Source organism: Penicillium arizonense (assembly GCF_001773325.1).
Source record: "Penicillium arizonense strain CBS 141311 chromosome Unknown PENARI_contig006, whole genome shotgun sequence".
Lineage (NCBI taxonomy): Eukaryota > Fungi > Ascomycota > Eurotiomycetes > Eurotiales > Aspergillaceae > Penicillium > Penicillium arizonense.
Genome location: NW_019173283.1, coordinates 211,814 through 237,723, shown reverse-complemented (window position 1 = coordinate 237,723; position 25,910 = coordinate 211,814). Strand labels below are relative to the sequence as shown.

The following is a 25,910-nucleotide window of genomic DNA, read 5'->3' as shown; positions in this document are numbered from 1 at the left end:
TCCGGCCCCGATGACTTTCTCTACCGCAGCTCCCAGCTCAGCGCCGGCGCAACTGGGAAATGCGTCACAATTGAATAAAGATATTGTTCCGCAATCACGGGAACTAGGCGATGTTATCCCAAACCGGACGCCAGCGGCTCGCGATGAAAAGCCCGAGGCGAAGCCACTCGCACACTTTGTTGCCGGAGGGTATGTTTCTGAAGGCGGAGATGATCCGGATTGAGGCATTGAAATGAAGAAGCAATGCTAACTGAAGGCTATAGTCTTGGAGGAATGACCTCTGCGACTCTTACTTCGCCGCTCGATGTCCTGAAGACGCGCCTGCAATCCGATTTCTACAAGTCGCAGCTCCAGGCCCTACGGGCCTCGCACCCTCCTCCAGCGCCGACCTCCAATGCTCTAATCTCTATGACTCGGACCGCTGGCATGCATTTCAGCGAAACTTTCCAGATCCTCCGCTCAATACACGTTCACGAAGGCTGGCGCGCGTTGTTCAAAGGCCTGGGACCGAACCTGATCGGTGTCGTGCCCGCACGCGCTATCAACTTCTACATGTACGGAAACGGCAAGCGCATCTTGAGCGATTACTTCGGCTACCATAATGTTGAACAAACTCCTATGGGAATCCACCTGGCCGCAGCCGCAGTTGCCGGCATCGCGACAGGTACTGCAACAAACCCGATCTGGCTGGTTAAGACCCGCCTGCAACTGGATAAGTCCAATGCGGAGCATGGAAAGAGTCGCCAGTACCGGAACAGCTACGACTGCGTCAAGCAGACTGTGCGCCATGAGGGTATTCGCGGCCTCTACCGCGGCCTGTCCGCCTCGTATCTAGGCGTGACAGAGTCCTCTCTCCAGTGGGTTATGTATGAGCAGATGAAGATGTATCTCGCTCGCCGCGATTCTCTCAAAAAGTCCGATCCGGCCTACGATTACACGACATGGGATGCCGCGGAGCTGTGGGGTGGACGTATCACCGCGGCTGGTATGGCAAAGCTGGTTGCCGCTGCCATTACTTACCCGCATGAGGTCGTTCGCACTCGCCTCCGTCAGGCTCCGACCGTCTCAGTTGGCAATGGTAGGGTCGAAATGAAGTATACCGGCTTGGTCCAGTGCTTCAAGACCGTCTGGAAGGAAGAAGGTATGGTCGCCATGTACGGCGGCCTGACACCACACCTTCTGCGTGTTGTGCCTTCGGCCGCGATCATGTTTGGAATGTGAGTTGCTACCAGACTTTTATCTAACTGACACAATATACTGACTGATTTGGTAGGTACGAGTTCATTCTGCGCATGTTTGGCACAACATCATAATCTATTGCGACACTCTCACCCCCCGAACTAGTCGCATGGCGACTCGACTCTACTCTCAGTGCATTGCTTCCCAACTCTCGCGCTACTGTACAATACTTGGCTTCTCGCGCACACTCCTCGCCGCTCCTCACCGCTCCTCGAGAGATCCGGATGAAAAATTATTGGCTGTTTTTTATATCGTGTATAGAAAGGGAACGGTCACCTGCATTGCATGTCCACGGCGTATATGGGTTTACTCTTTATTTTTCAGTGATTGGCGTCTTTACTCCGCCCCTGTTGTTAATTGGCTCTCTAGGGATTCGTGATTCCAGGGCCACACTTCCTGTTCACCCCTCAACACTCCACTTGTGTACATTACGATTCTTTGCGACATTTACACTGTGGCAGAGCAAAAAAAGAAAGGAAAGACAAAAAATCTATGACATAGATGCTGCTATACATTTACTACAGTTGTACCCTCCATGCCAGGGCATTGCATGCAGGATGCCTTGCAGAAACCTATGATGAGCCTAGGTGATATGTGCACAACCGCAGCATCATGCACTGCCTCCTTGTACAGCGCGACATCCACGTGTAGACAAGGATAGAGCTTTCGGCTTCAGACCGAAATGAACTACGTAGGCAGCCTTAATATTCCATGAAACCTGACGCTGCCAGTCACATACTTGTGTACTCAGGCATTAACGTTATGGCGCTATCGCCATACTTAGGCTGCTATACCCCTAAAATCAGGCAACAACAGCACCAATCTTATGGTTGCCTATACTTTCCCTTGTATTTTCTTTGCCCGATCACTCATGCAAGTGAAACCAGCACATACCATCACCGACTTTTGACTATTTTGCTAACCGCAAATATACTTCCTCGTATTCCTGTCAGATCCCTGCTTTGGGTACTGATTGGACTGTCTTTGACCAACCCGTATTGTTACCGAGCGGTGAGATATCCTTATTCCTCGTTAGCAGAGGCTTCTCCAGAACTCCCGGGTTGCGTGGACGACGTTTCATGTCTGCACCTAGTCCTCGGTTTGCAGTAAGTATTTTCGCCTCTTCCCTTTTGGGGCATGGTGGATGAACTGTTCTCGCCTAAGATATCCAGTTGATTGGGCCGATTGTATGCGTTAGCGTAGAAACGGGCGAGCATCTGGGGCAAGGTGGGCGTATTGAAGCCCCAATGGTAGTCCAGGGGGAGACCGCCCACCCACCCAGGAAATATTCCAGAATATGATCCAACCCCATTGTGTTTCCAATTGTACGCATGACTGAGGCATTATTGATTTCACTCGGGGTTTTGTCTCATATCGTGCAGACCCCCGTATTTTCTCTGGTCTTATCAGACGTCAGAATGTCGATCGTGGCTAGGTGGTATTCTCACCGCCACACTACACTTCGCCCTGCCCCTTCAGGATTCGGCTGGACGCCTGACCCTCGAAACGAAAGGACTGGGAGTTCTGTATGCCCGGGGGTCGCCAAGATCCTATAACCGAGGTAGTAGCCTGAAACTCTGGATTCATGAGTTCGGCCTTTAGCCACAGCCTCAATTTTATGATATGCCATAGTTCGTCAGGGAAAAAGCAACTATGATTCTCGAACCCTCCATTCCTCCCCTTCTTCCCCGTGCCACCTTGCGTGATTAAATTTTTGACAGCCTCCCGCATGCAATTGAAACTCTTTCTGACAGGGCCTAGACTTATTGATCACCGTATATGATATTCACCCTCTAACGTGGTGGCGTGGAAAGTGGCTTTGACTGTGGCTAGGGGATGTAATATACGTTATGACACAGAAATGTGGGCTACATGCACAGCTTAACGTGGCCGGCTACATGCAAGGAACTACCCGAGTCCAGACACAATCTCAATCCTGAAACTCTTAGTGCAACCTCCTAGCTCACTTAACACAAATGACTTCCACGAACTCTAGACTCCGATGACGATCTATGATTGTAAGATGAATCCCCACTGTACTAGCTCAGTGGAGTAGCCCAGTCAGTGGAGTAACCCAATAACCCAGCGTCTAGATCGTTGGGCCCTATCTACCCTTCGTGAGCGTGACCGCTCTTGCTAGGATATATGCCCCTTCACCGCAAATTCACTAACTTCTAGACCCTCGTGGTGCCCGTCTGCCTAGGCACCCATGCGCTTAGTCTGTGATGTGATTTGAAGACCGCGGTAAATGTGCGAAAAAAAAAGGTGAAACTGGGTAAGTCCTGGGTGGGCTCAGCTGTGATCATACACAGCACACACACCCGTTATGATGTGTAAAAAAAAGTTTCTTGAATCATGCAGGCCAGCCTTTGGCGGAAATGAGGAGAGCTCAGCCACACAGAGGTCGATCAACTGTGATGACCACTGAGCCAGGCTCAGCGGGGATAGCTTACCTTACCAGGGGTCGTCTTAGGGTTTAGTTTACATCCAGGTGTGAGTTTCCATAGCTACCGACCCTTGTTCAATTTCAGTATGGTTTATGTTCGATGGTTCAGGGATCACCCTGTACAGTATGTAACCGGATTACCAGATTGGCCAGTGCATACATGTATACGCACGTAATTTCTCCGATCATTGGCAAGATCGACAGGGGACTGGGGCCGTCAAAAAGCCATATCTAGTTAATTTCACTGCGTCTATGTTTACATTGTGTTCATTCAAGAACTCAACCTAGGTTGATTTGTCTGGGATTGGTCGGTTATGCTGCCAAAGTCGGCTATCCGTTCTTCAACAGATGACCGATGACTGTATTTGTGGGTTTACTGGCGTATTGGGCTCAGAAAGGACTCGCAGGCTCTCTGGAAAATTGGGCACACGCTCCCGGTGGTCCCAATTTCTCGTTCAAATTGGCATCTCTCAATACATGCTTGACAGGAAAGGAACTGTTGGCTCCTCACCCTAGTGCTTGGATCAACAGCGCACTGATTTCTGGAAATTATTTCCAACAATTACCGACTTATAACATGTCCGGGACCAGGACTAGGACCTGCTGCCGACCCTTGTGATGATCTACACTTAGCGCCTTTCACCCGCAAAGTTGGCTCTCGTCCAAGCCCTCCATTTCAAATCTCAAAGCCCCAAACTGGGTATTGCAATGTTCACCCGGGCTTCGTAGGCAGCAAGTCGTGAAAGTGTACCCATTACTTATATCTTCTCCATCCTGTTCTCCGATTTCATTTTGCACACATCCTTCTAGCTTCAAGATCATACCCTGACTAGTTCTGTATCCCCCTGCACAATCATCGATCTAATACGACCTGCAAATCTGTCATTGAGCACCTAGGTAGCCTCTTTGGCTACTAAGTCCGTCATTCGACCATTCCATTTTTTCCCCTTGCTGCTTGGGGTCGTGTTCACCGGCACCTCAATCCGATCGACTGCCAAAATGAGCAAAAGGTAAACCCGCGTCTAAGCATCTACCGTCAATAAGCGTCCCAAATATCCGCGCCATTCCCATGCCTCAGATAACCACCATTTTTAACCAAGTTGTCATACTTATTACTCTACCCAACATCCACCCATTTCCTGGCCTTATCAAACTTTCTTTAACTTTTTTTCTCCTCTCTTAGGTCCTCCTCGTCTGACTCTCCTGGTGGCAACGCCTCCAGCAACCCCGGAAAAAGCAACTCGGGCAGCAATAACGGCTCTAAGTCATCGGCGTTCACCAAGATCAAACAGGAGAAGAAGAGCTCCTATATGCTCGACCAGTACACGAAGGCGCCTTCCGCAGCGGACCCGTGGTCGTCTGCCAGACCCTCCACGTTCCAATACAAAGGACGTGGTTAGGTTTTCCTTGATCATGGGGGTGCATTGAAATTGCATCATGGAACTGTTATTAGAATGTCTTTATTATGGGTCTGGGAGGAGCTTGGTGGCGAATAGACTTGGTTTTACCTCTTGGTCTGGAACAGCTGGAGCGTGTACTTACTGTGCAGGGCTGATCTTAGTGATAGAGGAGGGTGGGGCCTGCCTGGGTTGATCGTCATTTAGGCGTTTTTCTTTTCCTTTGCTTATTTTATTATTTTTTTTGTCTTTTTGCATGGACGGACATATACGAGAGGAGCTTCGGTACGGCAGGACATACGGGACATACAGTAGAGAAATAAGAACTGTACTTTTTTTCGAGGGTTTCTTCTGGTCCTTTTTATTTATACCCCAAATTCAGACAAGGCAATTGAAGGTACATTACACCCTTTGTCTCCGGGTAGCGTACTACGTCAGATGCCGAGGGCGAAAATTGGGGGAATTGGACAATTCAAGAGTTTCGCACTTCAGAGTTCGCGGACCCCATGGTTCAGATTCGGCTCACCCGCCCCCGTCCCAAACAGTAGAGTCCGTGGACTCCACTCGGCTTCTCTTTTGACTGTTACTTAATTTGTATTTAACGTCTTTTTTTTTTGTTTTTTTGACAGTTTTTCCTTTTCTTCTTTTCCCTTTCCTTTTCACTTTTACCTTTCCTTTTCACTTTTACCTGGGGCCCACACGTAATGGCTGGTATCCAAATCCCCAGCTTTAGCCGTTCGTTCTACGCATCCCCTGATGCAATCAGTCTTGGCTGTCTAGTACGAGCAGCCAAACCAAGCCCTAAACAATCAGGACCAGTGTGGGGCAAAGTTAGATTGATGAAGTCCTGTGGCGAGAATCACCACTTGGTTTCCCGAAATCACAAGATCCTGGAAAATAGCACACAAGTACGGCGTGCAACCAGGGTGATTGGCTTAGAGATAAGAACCCCTCGTTAGAATGAAAAGGTCTAAAATCTGAACTTAATAAGGTTTCTGTCTGTTTATCAGCCACCAGATTCCATACACAGAGCATGGTTCATTTATCCTGAAGCCCTCATGCAGCCCTGACAGAGCCATACTAGCTAGTAATCTGGTGGCGAAGTTTTTTCACATCCCTGAGTTGCTTTGACCTAGCCAAATAGCTTTATCATCTCCTTAACTCGCTTCGTTTTCCGGGATGCTAGGAACTGAAGTTCCAAAGCATGTGTGCCATCGCTTTTAATGTTCGACTCTCCGCTTCTGCGCCCCCTAAACTTTCCTTTCCCTCATTTTTTCCGCCGCTCTTGAGTGCCTTATGATTCGATTTGAATTTTTTTTGAATGTCATTTGTTTCTTCTTTGTTCCGATAAGCACCTCCCCTGCGGCTCTTGCTCTCCGGCTCGCCGGAAGTATTTATTAAGGCCCGTGCGTTGGACTGATACTGCAGATACTCTATTTGGATTTGGGTATGAGTTCTTGACCTAATATCAAAATTCCCCACCCTGTTGCCATCTCACCCGGTTTGTTGCGTGGATCGTTCATAGCAACGTGGTTGATTGATGCGAGACCCGGTCATATGGAGTTTCGAGGTCAAGCCAATGTCCCGGATACTTGAAGTGTCTGACTGACAATACAATATTGCGTTGATTGGGAGAAGCAATACGTGAAGTGAACTACGTTGATATCCTCGGTACTTTTAAACCTTCGACCGTAGAACCCCGAAGATTTATTAACCAACACGATACTAGATCTAAGATCACAGTGGGTACTCCGTCATATATCGAATTTTCTTTTTTTCTTTTTTTTCTTTTTTTTTTTGCTTTTTTATACTTTTACCGTAACTTTTGGGCTCCATTTCGCGGCGGCTTTAAACATAATATTCCACGTCATGTCAGTCATCCATTGCTCTCCCCACGTACTGTACGGTTACTGATCTAAACCAAAACGAGGCACGTAATGCCAAGCTTAGCGACCCAGCACTGCCCATCTCCTCCATACCTCAAACTACTATAGCGGTAAGGATATGATTCCCTCTTAGCAAGTCAGAAAACAGGACAAGACTGACTGGCTGAAACAGTAATTAATACGTTCGCTTGCCAATAGAGACCTGAGAAGTCCTTGTTGGGTGCCCCGCTTACACCTAGTCCGCGAGGCAACTGGGGTCCATAATTTCCAGAAAATCATGTAAGTAATTCACAGTAGAAGTGTATTTTTACCCTGCATGTATCGGATAACCAGTCCCGGTGCCCGTTAACTTAGGCCTGATTTACCATTTGATGATCTAGCAACGAGTATCCCCCTTCCTGGGTTTGCCCGGGAAAATATTCGTGGATTTGTGCTGAGCCCCCTGCAGGGAACTGCCCTCTCTGAATATTTATTAAGCTCGATCTCCGCCCTCGTGAATACTTCTTGCCTTCAGGCCTGAAAATCACACGCTTGGTCTCTTGTTAGTCTCTCTTTACTACAACACGTTCAACATGTGTGCGTTCTACAGCGATGATGAGTACGAGCATTTGGGAAGGTCTGAAATGACCGCAAGACCAGCATCATCCCTTGGGCTGTGGCCACTACCACCGGGGTCTCTGGCATCCTCCGAGGGTTTTCTCAGACTTAATGCTCCAGTGAGTGCTGATACGATGTGAGAAGATACAGACAACTGACGTTGGATAGGATCATGCTCCGTATTTTTCTGAATCATGCCTCAATTCCGGGGAAACAACGAGCCTGACGAGCTTTGAAGAGCCCCAAGACTCGATCAACATACATCCTAATCATGGCCCTATTGCTCCACAGCCAGATGATGGTTTGCTGGAAGGCATCGCCGAGAAATATGTTCCGCTGGAAGGGGGTATCCCACAAAAGCTGGATGGTTTGCCTATCAGCCCTGAGGCCAGCTTTGGCCAGCCTTCAGATTCCTCTTTGGTTACCCAGCCGGCTATTCCTCGACCCTTGCTGGGAATGCCCGACTCCATTGACTCCATGCCCTTAGTACCGCGGTCACTTCAACATGCCATGCACCAGGTGATAACTACGGTGAGGCAGGTGTCCAACAACGCGTGCAATCTTGAACAACTCTCCAAGGGGATTGAAAGCGTTGATATCATCAAGAACTATTTCAACACTAAAATCATGCCACCACCTCCTCCTTCTACTACAGCGTCCAGAGAGCCCGGTAAACAAGAAACGCACAAGTGCCCACTGTGTCCGTCTATGTCAGGATATACATTTGGATCATTCAAGCGTCATCTCGATATACATGGGATCCGCGAGTGCGAGTACCGCTGTCCTCAAGCAGGGTGCGACAAAAAATCCCATCGACGGGACCGAGCACGGTCTCACTATCAGTCTCACGGACACTATATGAGCCCTGCTGAAGTGCCTTTGACTCGAGTGCATTTCCCCTTCCCCTCGCACTGCCCCGTTTGCCTCGATAAGATGTCCTCTTGGAGTGCTTTCTGGAAGCATTTCAGGGGGCACAGTACCATCCGTCGTGGCTCCGGCGACCCTTCAATTAGTGTTGATTCTAATCGTCGGGATTCAGATATCAATGGGAACGGTGGGAGCGCGAATGTCTCTGGCCCTGGCTCTTCTGCAGCTGGCCCTAGCAGCTTACCCGGACAACATAATCAAACAGGAAATCATCTCTATCCTAACTCACACTCTTTTGGAAATCCCCTGTGGCTTCAAAACAACACTCGTCCGTCATACTCGGTCCGGGATGACAAGCTGAGTGTTGACCACCGCGACGAAAGCAACCTTGTCACCGGAGACACTTTTGCTACCCCATTCAATTTGAGGAGATCCTTCTCAGCGGGAGCCAACCGACAATCCAACGAGTCTCAATCTGTCCAGGACCCAGGATCATCGCAAGCAGCAGATCAATCTACCAAGCGTAAGCGCTCAAACAAAGAGAAACAACCAAAGGATCAGAAGCCATTCAGCTCCAGAAAATGCACACGGTGTAACCATGATCTCGCCAAGTGTAAGCAATGCTGCCAGCTCATGGATCCTATTCGTCGCTGTCACAAGTGCTCTGAAGATTCCGCAGGAGGTGTCCAGATTCAAGCCCCTTCGCAAGTGCCTGGCCACAGTCCACAAGCCCAAGCACCTACATTCATTGAGTTGGACCCGAATTACTATGACTCCACCCCTGATTCATCCTTTGGACAAGGCCAAGATACACAGATGCTGCAGTACCTTTTTAACCCGGGAATGCAATATCATGAATACCAAACACAGGTGCAATCCTTTCCAAGTGAGAGGGACTCTTTTGACTCCAATTCTCACTTTCAAGACCCTCTCATTAGGGTGGCAATGATTGATCAAGAGCATACAACGCTAAGAGATCTTAGCAGCAAAGTTCAAGAGCCACCCGTCTTCGAATGTGACTCTAAATTGCTTCGAGAGATTGGGCTTGATTCATTCATTGGCTCCCTCTCTAAAGTCCAACACGAAGGAGCCATCTCAGAAGCCCCAATTGGTCCTCTTTCTGCCTCATTGTCAGATATCGTGCCCAAGATCAGGGAGCCACCAGCCGCTCACAACTCTCCCGAGCCTTCATTGCAATGCAATTGCCCTTGTGTCAGACTTGCACCTGTGCAATATCAAGCCCATGCCGGTGCTAAACTGTCTCCACTCGAGCGTGTCGAAATGACATTCAAGATGTCTCCAGAAAGCCCGCAAGCTAGCCATTCTCTCCGCACTCGAGTCCAAGTCTTTGTAAGGCTATTCCGAATTCGCTCAAAGGTCGCTGAGATGAGATCAAAGAAGACAAAGAGAAGATTGTCTATTCAGTCTAGAACGGCTTCCGATGACGGCTACAACGCTGGCTCTGACACCGACTCGGCCTATGATATTTCTCCTACGCCAGTCTCTGGCACTCAGACTGCGCCATTGATACAGTGTGGAGAAGAAGTGCAAGACTGGTCTTTCAGCGTTGATATTGGTTGGATCATTGCCAGTCTATCTCAGTGGGCCCGCGGCATAGATGCCAATATGTGCGCAGATATATTCGACTCCGATCCGGGTTGCATACTGGACTTTGTTTCCCTCTACATCATGTACAAATTTATGTACAAGTTCAAGATGACCTGGTAAGTTCTGAGCAGGATGAGTGTCTTCGCTTGGTCATCTGTGATCCCGTCTTTGTCTCGCTGCACCACAAATCGCTCCATGAACATCACGACTTTTTTTCTTGCTTCTCACCACCCTTCGACTTGTCGTTATTTGAGGCATCTGAGAAATTCATCATGTTGGCTGGAATGTGGCGCTATGCGGTTCATACATTCTTCTCACGATCTCTTTATCACCCTTTTATTCTTTCTCGCAAATTTCCATTTCTTATACCCTATGCCTTTCATGTCACGGTTTTGGTTTTGTCGCAGCATTTTACTGTGCTAGAACCTGACCTATGAACATCACGACTTTATTCTCGCCTTTCAGCATTCTCGCATTCTCCGGCCTTCGACTGGTTGGCCTGAAAATATGCTATGCCCGCTCGGATGTGGCGTCATGGTATTCTTGGTGTTGTTATGACCACTCTATCATCGCTGTACTCACGTATGGCTTCAATGTTCTATCCCTTTTATTCCTTGAATGGTTCTCTTTTTTTTAATGTTCTTCTTTTGGCATTTTCTCTTATACTAAACATCAAACCCTTCCTGTACTTATTTTGTGTCTGTTACTAACAACACCATTTGTATGAATTCAGGCAAGTCCCTCCCCTGCCTACTTCCCTTCCAATCAGGCCTTACTAACGTCAATGACTTAGGGATATTAAGACTGTACAAGTCTGTACACTCCCGATTGAGATCCAGAAAACCACAATATCATACATGTCGTCATGCGTTTATGGGAGGCATACTGTACACATTACATTTCATGAACTACACACAAGATTGGACCCTCAATGAATTTTATTTACGTTACGCACTGCTTGCTTTGCTCAGCCTTGATTCTTGACCAAGAATCCAAAAAGTGGCTCATGGGGACAACACTGCCACTGCATGACCCATGCACCTAGTATAACCTTGATCTGCCTCAGCTTGATTGCACTGCCTTGCTACGTGTTCGTAGGAGGGGGAGGATTACTCAGCCTTGTATCCTATTATCATTGTTGAGCATTAAGAATACATAGCCTCAACAAAGGTACGGCTTAAGGTACTCTTTTGGCTAAAAATGCCTTTTCGCCCAAATTAAGTATGAGAAATAGTTTTGGCTTAGGTTTTTTAAAATCTGGGCTCAATTGTATCATGTAGGAGACTGCATGTATTTCAGGTTTCCTATTTTATCAAGCTGCCAATCAAACTGCATCACCAGAGCCTCATTGACACCTTAGGAATAAAGCTCCAATCAGAACATCATAATGTTAGGTTATACCAGTGTTAAATTCTTGAAGCCCACACTCCTGTTTCAGATATTGCTAGGTATCTGGGTATCTAAGCTGTGCATTTATGCGTTGAAAAAATATTATATTTCAGAATGTAAAGTCTTAGGGCCGAAAACTAAGGCTTTTCTTTTCATAAAGAGGTTAGCGCGCTCTGTCTTTACCTGTCGAGTAGTTTCTGAGCCTAGGCTGACTTAGTCACTAATGTAGAGTCATATATAAGCACGGGGTATATACACGATAGAAAGAAAAGATGTGTGTTCCCACATCATCGATTTTATTATAACATTATTCCAAAGTTAAGCCAATGTAGACCCGGTCGCGCTTTTGAAGTAGGTTAGAAAGATTCAAGCTAGAAACCATGACTATACTAGTGACCATTATACTGTATTTTCCATTTCCCACCACGTCCGAAGAAAAGCTTGGGGGCTAATGCAAATAACAATGCTACAAAGACAAGCAATGAGCTCCCAACCTCTGGCTTGTAGCTCTCAGTTACCGCATCTGCCTTCCGCTACACTTCACGAAGCAGAGCGATCAGATCTCTATATGGCATAAATAGTGCGAGCAGAAGGGGCGGATATATTACCCCGTTAGACAAAGTAGATGCTTCATCGACGAGCCTCCCTCGGAGAGCGGATATATCCATGCCTATGCGGTTGCTCTGTCTACTCGTATTACCATGGCCTCTACTATAGAGGGGACTGGGTAATATCGAGGAGATAATAAGAAAGGTAACTTGCTCAGTGCTATGTAGGGCTGCCACACTCGACAACCTCACATTAATTTTGTACTGTGGCCCGAGACTGCCAAGCGCGTGGCACATGGAAATATGACAATTAAGTTATCTATGCTGAAATCTGTACAATATTTTTAACGGATACCTTACGGGGTCATGGATGTATCATGATGAAGGGGGTCTGGTGTAATTGGAAGCCCCTCATACGTACATCATGCTTAAGTTACCGCATGACTATGGGGCCATATCCCCCCTGATTTCCAACGATCTTGCTGAAGTCGATCCCACTAGAACTAATTTTGAATGGAGTGTATTAAATTGCTAATTGACCTTTGTTTTCTCACTCCCTTACCTAATTGATGGGATACTAACATGACAAAGGGTAGTTAAGTTAGTTCATCTGATAAGTTAACGTTAACCTACAGTTCCCACTTAGTTAGTAGCGCATAGTATATACAAAATGGGAAAGTCAAGTCATCTATAATATAGCGTAACGTACACTCACTGTTATAGAATCTAAACAACGTATACGGAATGTATAACCTGATTTATCCTACACTAAATGTTACACTATATACGGAGATGGCACATGCAAATTGTAACAGTTCGATAGCGTCCTGATATATGACAACCTAGCAGCAATCTAGTAGCAACCTAGTACAACGCAATTCCCGCTTAGTTAAAAGCGGATAGCACATACAAAATGTAATAATTAAATAACGTACACCCAATAAATACCCCGGATTTATCCCACACTAGATTACACTAACAAATACCCTTAACGGAAGTATATATCACTTCGTTAAAAGTATCGTTAAGGGACCCCCAAAAAGATCGTTAGCTGAGATAGCTCGTACTTTCCGCTTAGTTAAAAGCGGGTAGCACATACAAAAAGTCAGATGAAAATAAAGCACAAAGAAAAAGAAAGCTCCCTAGATATTGGTCCTAATACACCATACAAATGAAGAGGGAGATAAGAGACTCGAAAACCCATTGCAGAGCCAGTACGCCTGTTTCCCGTCTCTCCGCTTCAAAAAAAAAAACGAGAAGAAACAGCAGAGAAAATAAAATCATGAGATCACACCACCACCTCGACTACACCTCACGGGTAGCATGTCGGGGAATTAACGCCCTCAAGCAGACAGCCTAGTCCTGACGGCTGCGCTTGTTGCCATGGGGGTTCCAGGGGCCTTCGGAGGCACCTCCCTGGTTGCTGCTGCCGCCCTGGTTGTTGCTGTTGCCACTGTTCTGGTTGCTCTGGTTGGGGTTGAAATAGTTGTTCCCCTGGTTGAAGTTAGGGTTGGGGCCCTGGAAGCCCTGGCCTATCAGATGAAAAAGATTAGAATCTGAAAATCGTTCGAGGAAATTAGCCGTGACTTACCACCCTGCATCCCCATATTGTTTCCCATGTTTCCCATCATGGGGTTCATACCTCCCATGGGGTTCATGGGCATTCCACCCATGGGGCTCATTCCAGGCATCCCCATCATACCGGGGCCACCCATGTTTCCTCCGCGACCACCACGCATAGCACCAGGACCGCCGCGCATAGGGTTGCCCATCATACCACCGCGGTTGTTGTAGCCATAGTTTTGCATGCCCATGGGGCCAGTTGGGAAAGTGCCGGGGCCCATCATGTTGGGAGCGAAGTTATTCATGTGTCCGAAACCACCGCCACGGTTGCTGAAGTTGTTGTTCATGCCACCCACACCACGATTATTGTAATTGCCGCGGCCACGGTAGTTGCTGCTACCAATACTGGGGTGGAAGTTTCCACCGCCCCCGGCATTGAAGCCGCCTCCCCGACCGCGGTCGTTGCGCATGGGAGCATCCTTAGGCAGGGTGCGGAATGGGTTCGAGTGTGGGCTCGTGTATTGCACGGGAAGCTTGAGTGTAGCATCGCTGTCAATGCTGTGCTTTGTTGCAGTGGCTGCTTGCGGGGTAGTGAACTCGACAAAGGCTTGTCTGTAATCGAAAGAATTAGTCCGATTGTTCGAAATTGTGTAGTTTCATCTGATATCAGCTGGCCCTACCCTTTGCTCTTGCCGTTAACCTTATGTTCGCTGAAGGTCACATCCTTTAGCTCCTGCTCGGCACCAGCTCGGTTCACCCAGCCCCGGATATCATCGTCGGTGGTCCACCACGACATGTCCGAGATCAAAAGCGCAGTCGTAGCCGCAGGATCGGTTGAGCGACCGTCATAGTCCTTGCGCTTGGTTCCCTGAGGAGGCGCGGGAAGAGTGTGCTGGGACTGCTGAGGTCCTGCCTGATTGCCATTGTCCGAGGCAGGCTGGGGCTGAACAGGTGGGTGGTCAGCCTGGACGTCGTTCTGGGTCCGATTTTGCTGGAGGTTAGCCTGAGGAAGATTCTCCGGGGCATCGAGCACAAGATCGGAATCTTCATGCTTGAACTCAGCAGGCTCGTTGGAACCGCTACCATCTCCATAGATGTCAATGTCGAAGTTATCATCTTCGGTGGCCATGATGATCTAGATCAGCGATCACCAAAGCGAATTGAATCTTGAGAAAAGTGTTCGATTTGCCTGTTATCTGATGTTCGATAATACAGGCTGTTCTTCGAAAATCAAGGAAATGCACGTCTGCAGACACACGACACCAATTAGCAAGGAAAGAAGAAAAACATGAAGGATCATCGCGGTCAGAGTAGGGCCCCCAGGTGGCGAGGAATCCATATGAAAAAGCTCGGATTCAGCTCCGGTCTCGCAAAAAGAACAGATGGAAGGCAGTGGCCAGAAAGCCCTCGAGAAGACACAGGAAGCGACATGCGGAAAGAAGGCCAGTCAATACGTACATTCGAAGCGATTGGAGGCTTCTGAGACAAGAGAATGCGCGCAGCTGCGAAAGCCACGTACAAAGATGTGTTCCGTGCTGTCCGGAATACAGGATAAATGAAATGAAACGATAAAACGTGAAGCTGCCACAGGCAGGCGACGAATCACGGGATAAAAGCGAGCAGTGAGAAAAGCGCAGAGGGATGGAAAGGCACGAAGTGAAGGGCAATCGCGGTCAGTCGCGGTCAATCGCTTTCAATCGCTGCCAATCGCTGTCAATCGCTTGGGAAAGGTGTAGGGAAGATGGGAGAGGTGTAAAGAGTGATGAGGTGGGTGGTGGAAGAAAGGAAGTAGAGAAGGGTGGATAAGAATGACAGGGTGGGAAGTGAGAACGTTAGAAAATGTCAACGTTCCGCGGAATTCCGTCTGGATCTAGAAGACGCCGGCCTGTGTCGTCCTCAAAAGACGATCTGAGAGTTGCCAGGAGAGGTTGGAGGTTGGAGCTAACTGCGCGCCGGACATTACTTAATCCGCAATTGGTTCCGGGGAAACCACCTGTTCTCTCCTTCTGGCCACTTCTCCTTTCTCTCCCCTCAACTTTCAATCTTCATCCACGATGTCTGAGACTTTCCAAGAACTTGCTGATATCCCCAAGGACTTTGTCCGGGAGGGTTCCCAATTTGTCCGCCGCTGCACCAAGCGTATGTCGATCCTTCGTCCACCGCAAGATACTTGCTGACACTCTTGACAGCCGATAAGCGTGAATTCATCAAGATCAGCCAGGCAGTTGGCATGGGCTTCCTCGTTATGGTATGAGCCATCGTGGCTATTCCTGGATCGCGTTTCGTCGCAATATGACTGACATTGGCCGTTAGGGAGCCATTGGGTACTTCGTCAAGCTGAGTTCGTGCTCCATTGTTGGATTAAAGCTCGCGCTTGCGGCTTTCAAATATTTGCGTATTAACATAATCATCATAGTTCACATTCCTGTCAACCAAGTGCTGGTCGGCGGCGCATAAGCGAGCAACCCTTTCCGGTCCGACTCGAGGACCGAAGAGGCCGAGGGCCTATATCCCAGGAGGGTGTGTCAATCGACAGGACTTGGGGCTGCTCGCGTCTCACTGGTGATTCCCTCGGAGCGGACGATTGTTGGCGCAATGTGTGGGCGGAGTGTGTCGGCGGGGTGGGCGATTGTTGTTGGCGGAACAGAGCTTTGAATGCGACTACGAGGGTAAGTTTGCTTCCCAAAATTATAGGCTATTTACTGACCGATTGCGGCAGTACGCTCGAGATGCGGCTGGTATTGGACAGCCGCCACGACGATGATGTTCTCAATGGCCACTGCGAGGAGGCGACGATGATAAGATCGGGTTCCTACAAACGGGCTTATCTACATTACAGCCGCAATACGGAGAATATCAATCGCACGAAATGACAAACTTGAAGCATATCGCGAAATTACAACAAACACCCCACAGCTTTCCACGCCGATGACATGTTCTTAGTCCCGTCTCAGTCCCGTCTCAGTCCGATTTACTTCCCTCTTGTGATATTCTTGAATTTACGTGGCATCCTTGCCACTTGGCGCTTTTTATTTGGAGATGCGATCGGAGGACAGTGTGATCGCTATCCATGAGATACCACCGTTTACGCTTTTGTACCGATAGGGGTCCTTGTTTTGATACTTAATTAACACCCTTCAAATTATCCCGCTTCTCATACATTGGATCTATGTTGTCTCCGGGCGTTATTTTTTATATATGCGATACCCGAAACAAAATGCACGTCTAGCAGCATAATCAGACGCTTTTCACTGGTACCGAAATCTCTAGTATCCGATATATGGGTCCTGGTCAGCTTAAGACAACTCAATTGCCAGAAATTGTCAACTGAAAACGACATGTATTGCATTCATCAAAATCATTATTCCTGAGACCGAATGCTGGGACAAAATGGACAATGTAAATATACGGAGCATTGCAACAACAGAATAGACTAAGCAGTACCAAAAGCACGGTCGAGTTGCTTTTACTGTACTGACAGAACGATCAAGGACAGCCATCCCTTTCCATGTCACCATATATCTTCCTCACCTTCCTCGTGAAGTTCCCAACGGCGGACAGGCCGGCTGCGCAACGGACGCCGGGAATGCCTCGACGCAGTGTTTTCTCGGTAATCATTAAACTCGGGGATATATCGCAACCTATCATCATAGCTTTTGCCCACTGGAGGATCACCTTCGTCGTCAGCAGCACCGTCATTCCAGGAATGGACGGTACACGTGCCAGTCGACAAGCCCCAGCCGTTCCAAGAAGTTGCTGTTGCACAATCAAGGTTAGCGATGGGTATTATCAATCGAGTCTTCCAGTTAATTTTTACCTGCTAGAACTGGCGCGTCGGGATGCCAGCTCGCATCTCGAACGCAAGTCCGCCAGAGCATCTCCCCGCTCATTTCATACGCTGTGGCATACGCATCTGGCTCACGTGGTCGTGAGTTGAGAGTCGCTTGGCCGACATTAATCGTTCCGGCAAGTGTAGCATCCATATTGTACACATAAACCTTGCCATCCTCGCTACCGCTGTACACATAGCGCGAATTTGTGCTACCAGGTGGGGAGAAATGACAGCGGATCAAAGTCTTGAGCACGCGGTGGCCCTGGAACGTCACGACCGAACAGTCGTTTTTGGCGTTTGTGCGGTAAGCGTTTGGGTATGGCTCGAACCGGTAGTCGAATCCGGTAGTGTACTCGGCCGGGTCGATGTTCTCGATATCAGCGGATGTCATCATCTTCCGCAGATCCCATAGCTTCATTGTTTGGTCTTTGCTGTTGGACAAGACATATCGACCATCGCCTTTGCTGTCAACATAAGTCAATCCTTCTGTGTGGCCCATGAAGGCACCGGCTTCGCGGCCATCGCCCATTGATCGTCGATCCCAAACTCGGAGGGTGGTGTCATCAGATCCCGAATACAGAATATGGGGTGATGAGGTATCACCGTAGCAAACAGCGTTGACATGATGTTGATGTCGGTCTCGCAGGTTCAAAACAGGCTGTTTCGTTTCCAAATCATAAACGATGACCGAGTCTTCTGACGTACCGGCGACAACCTCACGTCCATCTCCAGAGAATCGAAGAGACCATATCTATCCAGATATTGTCAGATTGAAGTCCAAGGGAATGCATCAGCGCAAGACGTACCCCAAAGTGTGAAGTACCAAAGCCCCGTCGCCTCCCTTGGCCCGGTAATGTTGAGAAGTCCAGAACACTGGGATCTGAGTTATCCTCGGGGTCTGTTGTGGCCATATATGCTTGGCTTCGTATAGAACTGTAGACAAGGAATCGGTTGTCGGGGCTCAACGTCGCATCGGTAATTGTCCATTGGCCAAATGGATAGTCGACTGTTTTGTAGTATTTCCAATCATATGGATTCGACGTATCGTACATTCGAACCTTGAAGTCTTGTGCGCAGCAGAAAAAGAAATTACCGTCGTCCGAGAACTGTCCTGAATAACTTCGCGTGTCATAGTGAATGATTCTGTCTGCAGCCGAGCCTGGAATCAAGCCCTAGATTATTGGACAAAAGTTGTTAGCGTTATTCGCAGCTACCTCTGCGCTTGGTTTGTACTTGACCTACCTGGGATATAGATTGGTCAGCTCTTTTTTGGACCCCATGATTATCAACACCCATTTCCCGGTATATCAAACTTGTTGCCAACACCCTCTTGCGCTTCTTAAGCCGATCCACATAGTATTGGTTAGTTCCGAAATCACCTTGGCCCATCAACTTCACACCCTCTGGATTGGGAACTGGGGGGAGTTTCGCCGGTTGTCCGAGCCGTCTTGCCCTAAGGCGGTTTCGGAATATGGGCACATAATCCTCATCACTATCCTCCTCTTCTTCCATTTCCATCTCCAGTTGCTCTTGATGCTCTAATGGGACAGGCCAGCCATTAGAACTGAGAATGTCTTGTAAACCGCTGGACGCAAGTAACTCGAATAGTCGTGAAGCTGGGACTGCAAAGAATCAGCAAGTCTTCCAGTGTGTTTATATGGCTTTCTGGCATAAAATACTTCGCGTATGTCCTCCATTCGGGTCCCCCGGTCCCCCGCCCTCCGCATCGTCTGCTGTAAGCTCGATCTGTATGTTTCCGATGTTGATGTGAGGGGGGTCTACCAAATTGCAAATATTAGCCATTCGGTGTCCTTAACCCCCAGTGTTATCAATATTACCATCTGCATCTCCAAGGTTCAGTTCTTCGTCCTCATTTGGCATGTCGTCTTCCCATTCGTCATCCTCGGATGGTTCTAGTGCGGGGTGGAAGTCGGTGTCCAGCTCGTCTTCTTCGAGCCATTCATGAGCAGGATGCCAAATACCTTCTGACTCGCTCGGAGAATCTCTCTCGCGTGAGCTCATTGTGGATGTGGAGGATGGAGAGACATTGGGGCCTTATCGATAATGGAGGTTCCGAGGTCACCGCCGCTTGGGCGTTATGTCATCGGTTTATCGGTTTGCCGGTTTTATCTCCGTGTAACTCCGAAGAGGTACATACATTCAATGCTTATTACATGTCTATATATCCGTTCAATTAGGAACTTCTACATATACGAGTAAGAAAGAGCTAGATATTAGGCGATAAATAGAAGCTCAGTACTAGCCTATAATATCATCGAAAGAGACAAAGGGGAAAGAAACGAAGAGAGAAAGGGAGACGTCGAGCACCAACTGAAGCCTACATTATCTGACATCTACTAGAAGGTACACTGCATGAATAACAACGGGTAAGCTCCCAAAATAGATGCAAGTCTTCGTCTGATCGTCGTCCTGTGTTCATTGTTATTGAGCAAGAAGCGCTGCTGAATATCGGTGTCATTTATTGCGGTTCTTTCAGCATTAAGTAGGCTAAAGATGACCACAAATTCTCTCAGAAGCCCAATCTAGACAAAATAGAATTCTTAGATTGAGTCGGCTCATCGCCATGAGATTGACCTTTTGTGAGCCCGGCACTGTGATTATATTGTGTACGTGGCTGAGAAGCTGCGTATCAAATACAGTGAAGCCTCCTGGATATTTGGATAGCTAGTCAGAGTACTACTAGTGAGCATCATCCCATTACTTCTAGTACTCAAAAATAGGCAAACATACAGCGAAAAGAAGAAGAAAAAAACCATCAAACAGTATACTCGATTCAAGGCTCGTGGATTTTGTATAAAGTCTGTCCAATACTTCGTGAGGGGCACTGTATACACATCTATGGCCCTGTCGTATCACTTGTACCAACCTAGACTAAATCTCATGTTTCGTACTACAGTTTGAGAAGGCTTTCAAATTGTCTTCTGGGTCGACATTCAGAACAACTCGCACCGAAGACGTTTGTTAGGCAAAAGGACCTAAATTTCTGGAAGTGGGTTCAATCAGGCTTTGTAAATAGCTGTGTTTCCAGTCTTGCATGTGCATAACATGCATGCACTGGGGCTTTGCCGGGCTGGTGATGGTAGTAAACTCCATGTCGGTGAGAGTCTGGAAGGCGGTGCTAGTACCTCTGGTATGTCCGATGATAGTTCTGTTCCCCAACTAGGAATCTTTCGAATTCTTCTGTATACAAATGTTGCGACACTGACCTAGGGACCATTTCACAATTGCTGTTAGTCTCAACAGAGGCCTTGTTTTCGGGTTGTCTTAACAGAAAGATAAATTTTGACTAATTGTTTGCCTTTGTGAAAACCAAATTTCCTTGAGGCTGGTCTATACAGTCAGAAAACCAGAAGGGGAAGTATAGGGCTGTAGAAAACGGCCATCAAAAAGATAGAAGATAAGGTCAACGGATCAATCATTTACCGAACCCCACTGATATGCGTCTCCAAGTTCCCTTGAACTGCTTTCTCCTCTTTGGTGCTGAGTTCAAGAGAATCACATTGAGCTCTGCAATCCCATAATTTACATCCAGCAACATCCGACTATCTGGCCCCGATTTAAATAGCTACCGGCCCGCGTTTTCCCAACTTCCCCTCCGCAACCCAACCCCACCACGATGCAGTCCGTCCCTGAGTCCCGACAGCAGTCCTTCGAGGAGATCTACGGGCCTCCCGAGAATTTCCTAGAGATCGAAGTGAGTCGCTCCATAAATAACCGCTATCCCACATCCCCGAATCACTCGTCCACCCCGATCTCCTGGCGGTCATGTGCCCACATCTCTTCGCTAACCATCCCCCATACAACTCCTTTTGCACGAACAACACACACACCCTGATCAAAAGACTGACCAAATAAATAGGTCCGCAATCCCCAAACCCATGGCACCTCCCGCAATATGTACACGTCGTACGAGATCGTGTGCAGAACCAACATCCCCGCTTTCAAACTGAAGCATTCCGTGGTGCGCCGCCGGTACTCCGACTTCGAGTACTTCCGCGATATCCTCGAGCGCGAAAGTACACGAGTCACGATACCCCCACTGCCCGGAAAGGTCTTCACCAACCGTTTCAGCGACGATGTGATCGAGCACCGCCGCGAGGGTCTCCAGCGCTTTTTGCAGATTGTTGCTGGGCACCCTCTTCTGCAGACGGGCAGTAAGGTTCTGGCTAGCTTTATCCAGGGTGAGTGTTAAACTGTCTGCTTGAGCCGTTAGTGGCGCTAGAACCATGCTAATTTGATATTATAGACCCCAACTGGGACCGCAATGCGTGGTAGATTACGATAGCGTTGATATTCTTTTTCCTGGTTAATGAGAAGCGTGCTTTCTTTCCTCCCTGTTCTTGTTTCCTTTATCTACCTCTTCCTATTACTCTCGCCCCTGTCGTTCGACGACAGACTTCCTTCGCCACTTGCAATTGAAAATGTGCACGGGCAGTTGTATGCTATGTGATGGTCATTCCCTGGTTTTGTTATGCTCATTCGATATCCGAATTTGCCGCTTCTTCTTCGTTGCACTGGTTGGACGGGCGCTTTTCCTGGTTTCTGCTATGCCTCGCTTCGCAACTTTCCTATTTATCGTCTCCTTCTGCCAGCTTTCTTGTTCGATCTTGTGCATATTGAGAGCGAGTCAGTCTCCTTATGAATATCACCACGTATATCCTCTTGATTGCGAACTCTTAGACTCGTCAATGGAGGGCTATTAAATGCGTCGGGAAAGCAAAACAAGGCATTTGATTGATAGAAGTTGTAGAAAGCCATGGTGTACTGCGGGATATAAGTTAAGGATAAAACAAGGCCAGGAACAAAAAGAAAAGCAGGATAGGCAAGAAAGAAGAGATCCTTCACCAAACTCCCAGAATACAAAGCAAATATAGAAAGAAAAAAACACAAAAATGCGCTCGATATCAACGCATCAAAGCATGTTTTCTTCAAGTCAATTCATCCCAATTCATAGGAGCAAGCGTATTATCCTCCCACGGCGTCTCAACACCCGAAGAAGTACCCGCCCCAGAACCCTCATCCAAAGAGAACGAAAGCCCACCGCCCCCAGCAGGCGGAAGACTCATGGAAGGCTCCAAAAATCCCTGAGGAGGCGGAGGCAAGAAAGCAGGATCCATAGGACCAAGATTAGACTGAGAAGGGGTAGCAGCATGACGACTCCTGGACGACAAATGCCGCGGAGCGAGATTCGGCGTTACCGCATTAGCCTTCGTTGGAGTTTGTTCGCGAGTATTGACAGCATGTGGCCGGGGCGTTGACCCTCCAGCCGGCGAGTTCTGACCCGAACCCGGACCCAGACTCGGGCTTTGATTTGTGAGTTTCTTGCCGCTCACGGAACCGCCATCGCGATAAGCGTCTGGGAATTTTGTTCTGAATCTGTCGCGGAGGTCGGTTGCTTTGCGGTGGCTTAGGTTTAGTCGTGCATCTTGCTGGATTAGTGTCCACTGGAATCCGTGGACTGCGTAGCCTTTCAGTAGGGCTTCGTCTTCAGCCGGGGTGAAGTGGCGCCGACAGCGTCGTTTGGATTTTGTTACGTGCGGTTCTGGGATGCCGAGGGATGCGAGGGATGCGAGGGTTGAACGGGATTTGTTTGAGAGCGCCGGGGTGCTCTGCTCTGGTGAGGGTGGTTTTGATTGAGCGTTGCTGCTGTTTCCAGCCTCTGTATCGGGTGTGGGTGAGAGGGTGCTTGGGGTCGAGGGCTTGTGTGGTTTGCATGCTGGGTTTCCGGCGCTGGAGGTTGGTTCAGACCCTTGGGTTAGAGGATTTGGATGAGGGAGGTAGATTTTGCCAAGAGTTGCATCTGAAGCCTCGTTGGATTTAAGTAAGGCATTGTTGAGGGTGTCGTATATTTGTTTTGCAGCTTCATTAGGGTCGGATGCACTGAACCAGAGTCAGCAATTTGATTTCATTGGCCTTGCGTGGTTGACTTTGAATCACTCACCGGTATGCCCATGGACATAACACTCGGAATCTTTAGGATGGTGAATGATTAGCATAAGAACAGATGTTCATAGACCACATGCATACCTGTCTTTCAGATTGGAAGCAGACCTCTGATTAAACTCCAGTTCCGGCTGAGCCAAGATAGCAGTCCAGTTGCCAATCCCACATTTGACTACACCCCGAAGAAGAGCAGCCGTTTCTTCCTCGGTCCACATCCTCAGGTTCTTGCGAGACCGACCACGTGTTTTAGGGGAAATGGGTGCTGTCTCTTTCGGTGCAGGAGGTAAGGCCTTGCTCTTAGGAAGGGTTGCATAACGGATTGCTGAATCAATTTCGTTCGTATCCAAAGTATTAGTAGTTTCAGTGTTGTTGTCATTATCATTATGATCATTGTCTTCGTCACCGTTGAGTGAGGTGCTTAGGATCTCCTCCAGTCTCGCATCCCGTCTCTCCACGGGTTGTCCATCTGCTGTGACACCCTGAGCAGAGACCAACGCTCCTGGGTCAATGGCAGTATCACGTCCTGAGGGCTTGTTCAAAATCTGAGAGATATTAGACCCAGCCTCGATAGGTGGAAGAAGAGCAGCATTAGGCGGTGGCTCATTCAATCCATTCAAGATAGCAAATGGCCCAAATGGAGGAGGCCGTTGCTCTTTTTGGGCCTGCGGGATGGGCAGCTGTAGATGCTCGCTGAAGGAATCAGCCTGGAGATCTAAACGCCTACGCTTGCGGGGCCCTTGAAGCGCATCATCGTCGAAAGAAGATGAAAATGGAAATTTCTCAAGAGCACGTAGGTTCACAAATGCTGGGAGGATCGGTCTCGGCAATCGCTCGACATTTGACTGTGAATCGGCGGAAAGTTCGGTCTTCTTGGTCCGCGCAGCATTGAGGAATTCCGTCACCGTTGGTAGACCTGTTTTGGCGTTTGCAGGAACAGTCCCATTGCTCTTGTTCCCTTTGGATATATTATTCTCTCGTGCTCCACTGGCATTTGGTTCGAGAGGTGATGGGACGCTTAGGGTTCGCGAGGAAACCGGTTCTCGTAGAGGGGCGATACGGAGAGAGAGTTGGGGGAGTTCGCGGAGAAGTGATTCATCGAGAGGCCGTAGTGCACTAGATAACTCCATTGCAGCATGCCAATCACGAGTACATCATCCTCATACTGTAAGGAATTGCAAGTAGTGCAAGTTCTGGCCTGTTCGATGTCCCGATAAGATGCGATAACGGGGGGGCGGTGTCGAGTGTCAGTAAAGACGCATACGTCAGCGCCAATCGAGCTGAAGATCCCCTGACGATTACTGCTTCAATTGACTTTCTCTTGATTGTTTCTATCTTCTTTACATCCCACCGCCCCTTGGAATTAACTATTTGGCATCAGTGGCGGTAACCCGAAATGTAAGTGCATCCATCCAAGTACCCAGGTACATTGCAGCAACCACGAGCTTCACTCGCAGACCGCTCCAAGCAAATTACAACCAGGACCAAGAGAAGACCTCAGAACCACAAACAAAACACTAACAAAGCCGCAGATCCCCGACAATGCCCACTATCTTCCCAACGTGGCCACACATCCTCTTCGGCATCCTTGAGCCCATCTCACTGTACGTGGAACCAACATGCACCATCCCACCCAATCACCGACAACTAACGCATCTCATGATCCATACAGGGCTCTCGGCAGCGTCTTCCCACTATACGACCTCCAAGGCTTCATAGCCGGCCAAACACCCAACGTCGCCTCCCCACCAACCCTCCACCCCAGCAGTGTCGCCCTCGCCTACCAACTAGGCAATGTCTACTCGCTGCTCTTCCTCGTCGGCGTGGGTGTCTGCTACACCACCACAGAGCCTCGCGTGCTGCGCAATTACCTGATCGCTCTTGCCATCGCTGATGTAGGTCATGTCTACGCCACGTTCTTGGGTATGGGCTGGGACGCGTTTGCGGATGTCGCGGCGTGGAATGCTCTGACGTGGGGTAATATCGGAGCTACGGGTTTCCTTTTTGTTAATAGGATCGCTTATCTCTTAGGTGTGTTTGGGTATGCACAGGCGCCTAAGGCGGCTGCAAAAAGAGAGTAGGGTGTGTGCTGTTGTGTTGGTTGGCTGATTTAGTGGTGTTTCTTTCTCTTTTCTTTGCATTTCTTTGATTTTCTTTTGGTAAAATAATCCCTCTCCTGGTTTTTTCCTCCTGGTGCATCGAGCTGCATATAACAGCGGTCTACCTTTGCGTCCTGCTATGGTCAGGTGTGGCTCGGATGCAATGGGTGCAATTTGATTTGTAATGTTTCTTTTCACACAGCAGGGTAGTAAAAGGGGGCCCGCGTGAGCTTCGTAACGTTTACAGCCATGAAGCACTCTAGGCCGGGTCAGCTCGACAGCAAAGCCCTGGGCGCTACGATCAAGATGGCAGGTCAGATTGCGGGTTTCGTGAGATCCAATGAGCTTTGTTATGCAACCTTGTATATATCCCTGACATTGACTGTTAACCGAAAAGAAAAACAGAAAAAGAAAAAATCACACAAAAGGGAAAAAGCATATTGGCATAATGCAACGCCGGACTTCCTGGTACTGCTGG

The 25,910-nt window shown here is 48.4% G+C and overlaps 9 protein-coding genes across 9 annotated transcripts; 6 read left to right on the top strand and 3 right to left on the bottom strand.

Moving 5' to 3' along the window:
- Positions 1-10: 10 nt before the first annotated feature.
- Positions 11-1,313, top strand: PENARI_c006G07002 (putative mitochondrial carrier protein (Rim2); the record flags this gene model as incomplete). The annotated part of the gene is made up of 3 exons (XM_022630422.1): positions 11-189; positions 264-1,217; positions 1,274-1,313. The coding sequence occupies 3 exons, from the start codon at positions 11-13 to the stop codon at positions 1,311-1,313; spliced, it is 1,173 nt and encodes a 390-aa protein (XP_022489941.1).
- A 3,371-nt stretch (positions 1,314-4,684) lies between these two features.
- On the top strand, positions 4,685-5,085 carry PENARI_c006G01421 (uncharacterized protein; the record flags this gene model as incomplete). Its single annotated transcript, XM_022630155.1, has 2 exons — positions 4,685-4,695; positions 4,869-5,085. 2 exons carry the CDS (start codon positions 4,685-4,687, stop codon positions 5,083-5,085), a joined length of 228 nt encoding a protein of 75 aa, XP_022489766.1.
- A 2,455-nt stretch (positions 5,086-7,540) lies between these two features.
- On the top strand, positions 7,541-10,160 carry PENARI_c006G06564 (putative C2H2 zinc finger domain protein; the record flags this gene model as incomplete). The annotated part of the gene is made up of 2 exons (XM_022630404.1): positions 7,541-7,684; positions 7,734-10,160. 2 exons carry the CDS (start codon positions 7,541-7,543, stop codon positions 10,158-10,160), a joined length of 2,571 nt encoding a protein of 856 aa, XP_022489681.1.
- Positions 10,161-13,333: 3,173 nt separating this feature from the next.
- PENARI_c006G01386 (uncharacterized protein) lies at positions 13,334-14,669 on the bottom strand (the record flags this gene model as incomplete). Its single annotated transcript, XM_022630151.1, has 3 exons — positions 13,334-13,509; positions 13,569-14,152; positions 14,221-14,669. The coding sequence occupies 3 exons, from the start codon at positions 14,667-14,669 to the stop codon at positions 13,334-13,336; spliced, it is 1,209 nt and encodes a 402-aa protein (XP_022489575.1).
- A 925-nt stretch (positions 14,670-15,594) lies between these two features.
- Positions 15,595-15,997, top strand: PENARI_c006G00959 (translocon subunit SSS1; the record flags this gene model as incomplete). Its single annotated transcript, XM_022630133.1, has 4 exons — positions 15,595-15,679; positions 15,730-15,788; positions 15,854-15,881; positions 15,957-15,997. The coding sequence occupies 4 exons, from the start codon at positions 15,595-15,597 to the stop codon at positions 15,995-15,997; spliced, it is 213 nt and encodes a 70-aa protein (XP_022489477.1).
- A 242-nt stretch (positions 15,998-16,239) lies between these two features.
- Positions 16,240-19,394, bottom strand: PENARI_c006G08800 (WD40 repeat domain-containing protein; the record flags this gene model as incomplete). The annotated part of the gene is made up of 7 exons (XM_022630505.1): positions 16,240-16,352; positions 17,072-17,296; positions 17,358-18,123; positions 18,179-18,544; positions 18,615-18,994; positions 19,052-19,150; positions 19,211-19,394. 7 exons carry the CDS (start codon positions 19,392-19,394, stop codon positions 16,240-16,242), a joined length of 2,133 nt encoding a protein of 710 aa, XP_022489530.1.
- A 1,615-nt stretch (positions 19,395-21,009) lies between these two features.
- PENARI_c006G08115 (sorting nexin-3) lies at positions 21,010-21,668 on the top strand (the record flags this gene model as incomplete). Its single annotated transcript, XM_022630472.1, has 3 exons — positions 21,010-21,087; positions 21,253-21,574; positions 21,640-21,668. The coding sequence occupies 3 exons, from the start codon at positions 21,010-21,012 to the stop codon at positions 21,666-21,668; spliced, it is 429 nt and encodes a 142-aa protein (XP_022489839.1).
- A 653-nt stretch (positions 21,669-22,321) lies between these two features.
- On the bottom strand, positions 22,322-24,463 carry PENARI_c006G03182 (telomere repeat binding factor family protein; the record flags this gene model as incomplete). The annotated part of the gene is made up of 3 exons (XM_022630241.1): positions 22,322-23,273; positions 23,335-23,364; positions 23,421-24,463. The coding sequence occupies 3 exons, from the start codon at positions 24,461-24,463 to the stop codon at positions 22,322-22,324; spliced, it is 2,025 nt and encodes a 674-aa protein (XP_022489588.1).
- Positions 24,464-24,875: 412 nt separating this feature from the next.
- PENARI_c006G02764 (uncharacterized protein) lies at positions 24,876-25,414 on the top strand (the record flags this gene model as incomplete). The annotated part of the gene is made up of 2 exons (XM_022630220.1): positions 24,876-24,937; positions 25,006-25,414. 2 exons carry the CDS (start codon positions 24,876-24,878, stop codon positions 25,412-25,414), a joined length of 471 nt encoding a protein of 156 aa, XP_022489593.1.
- Between the last annotated feature and the right edge of the window lie 496 nt (positions 25,415-25,910).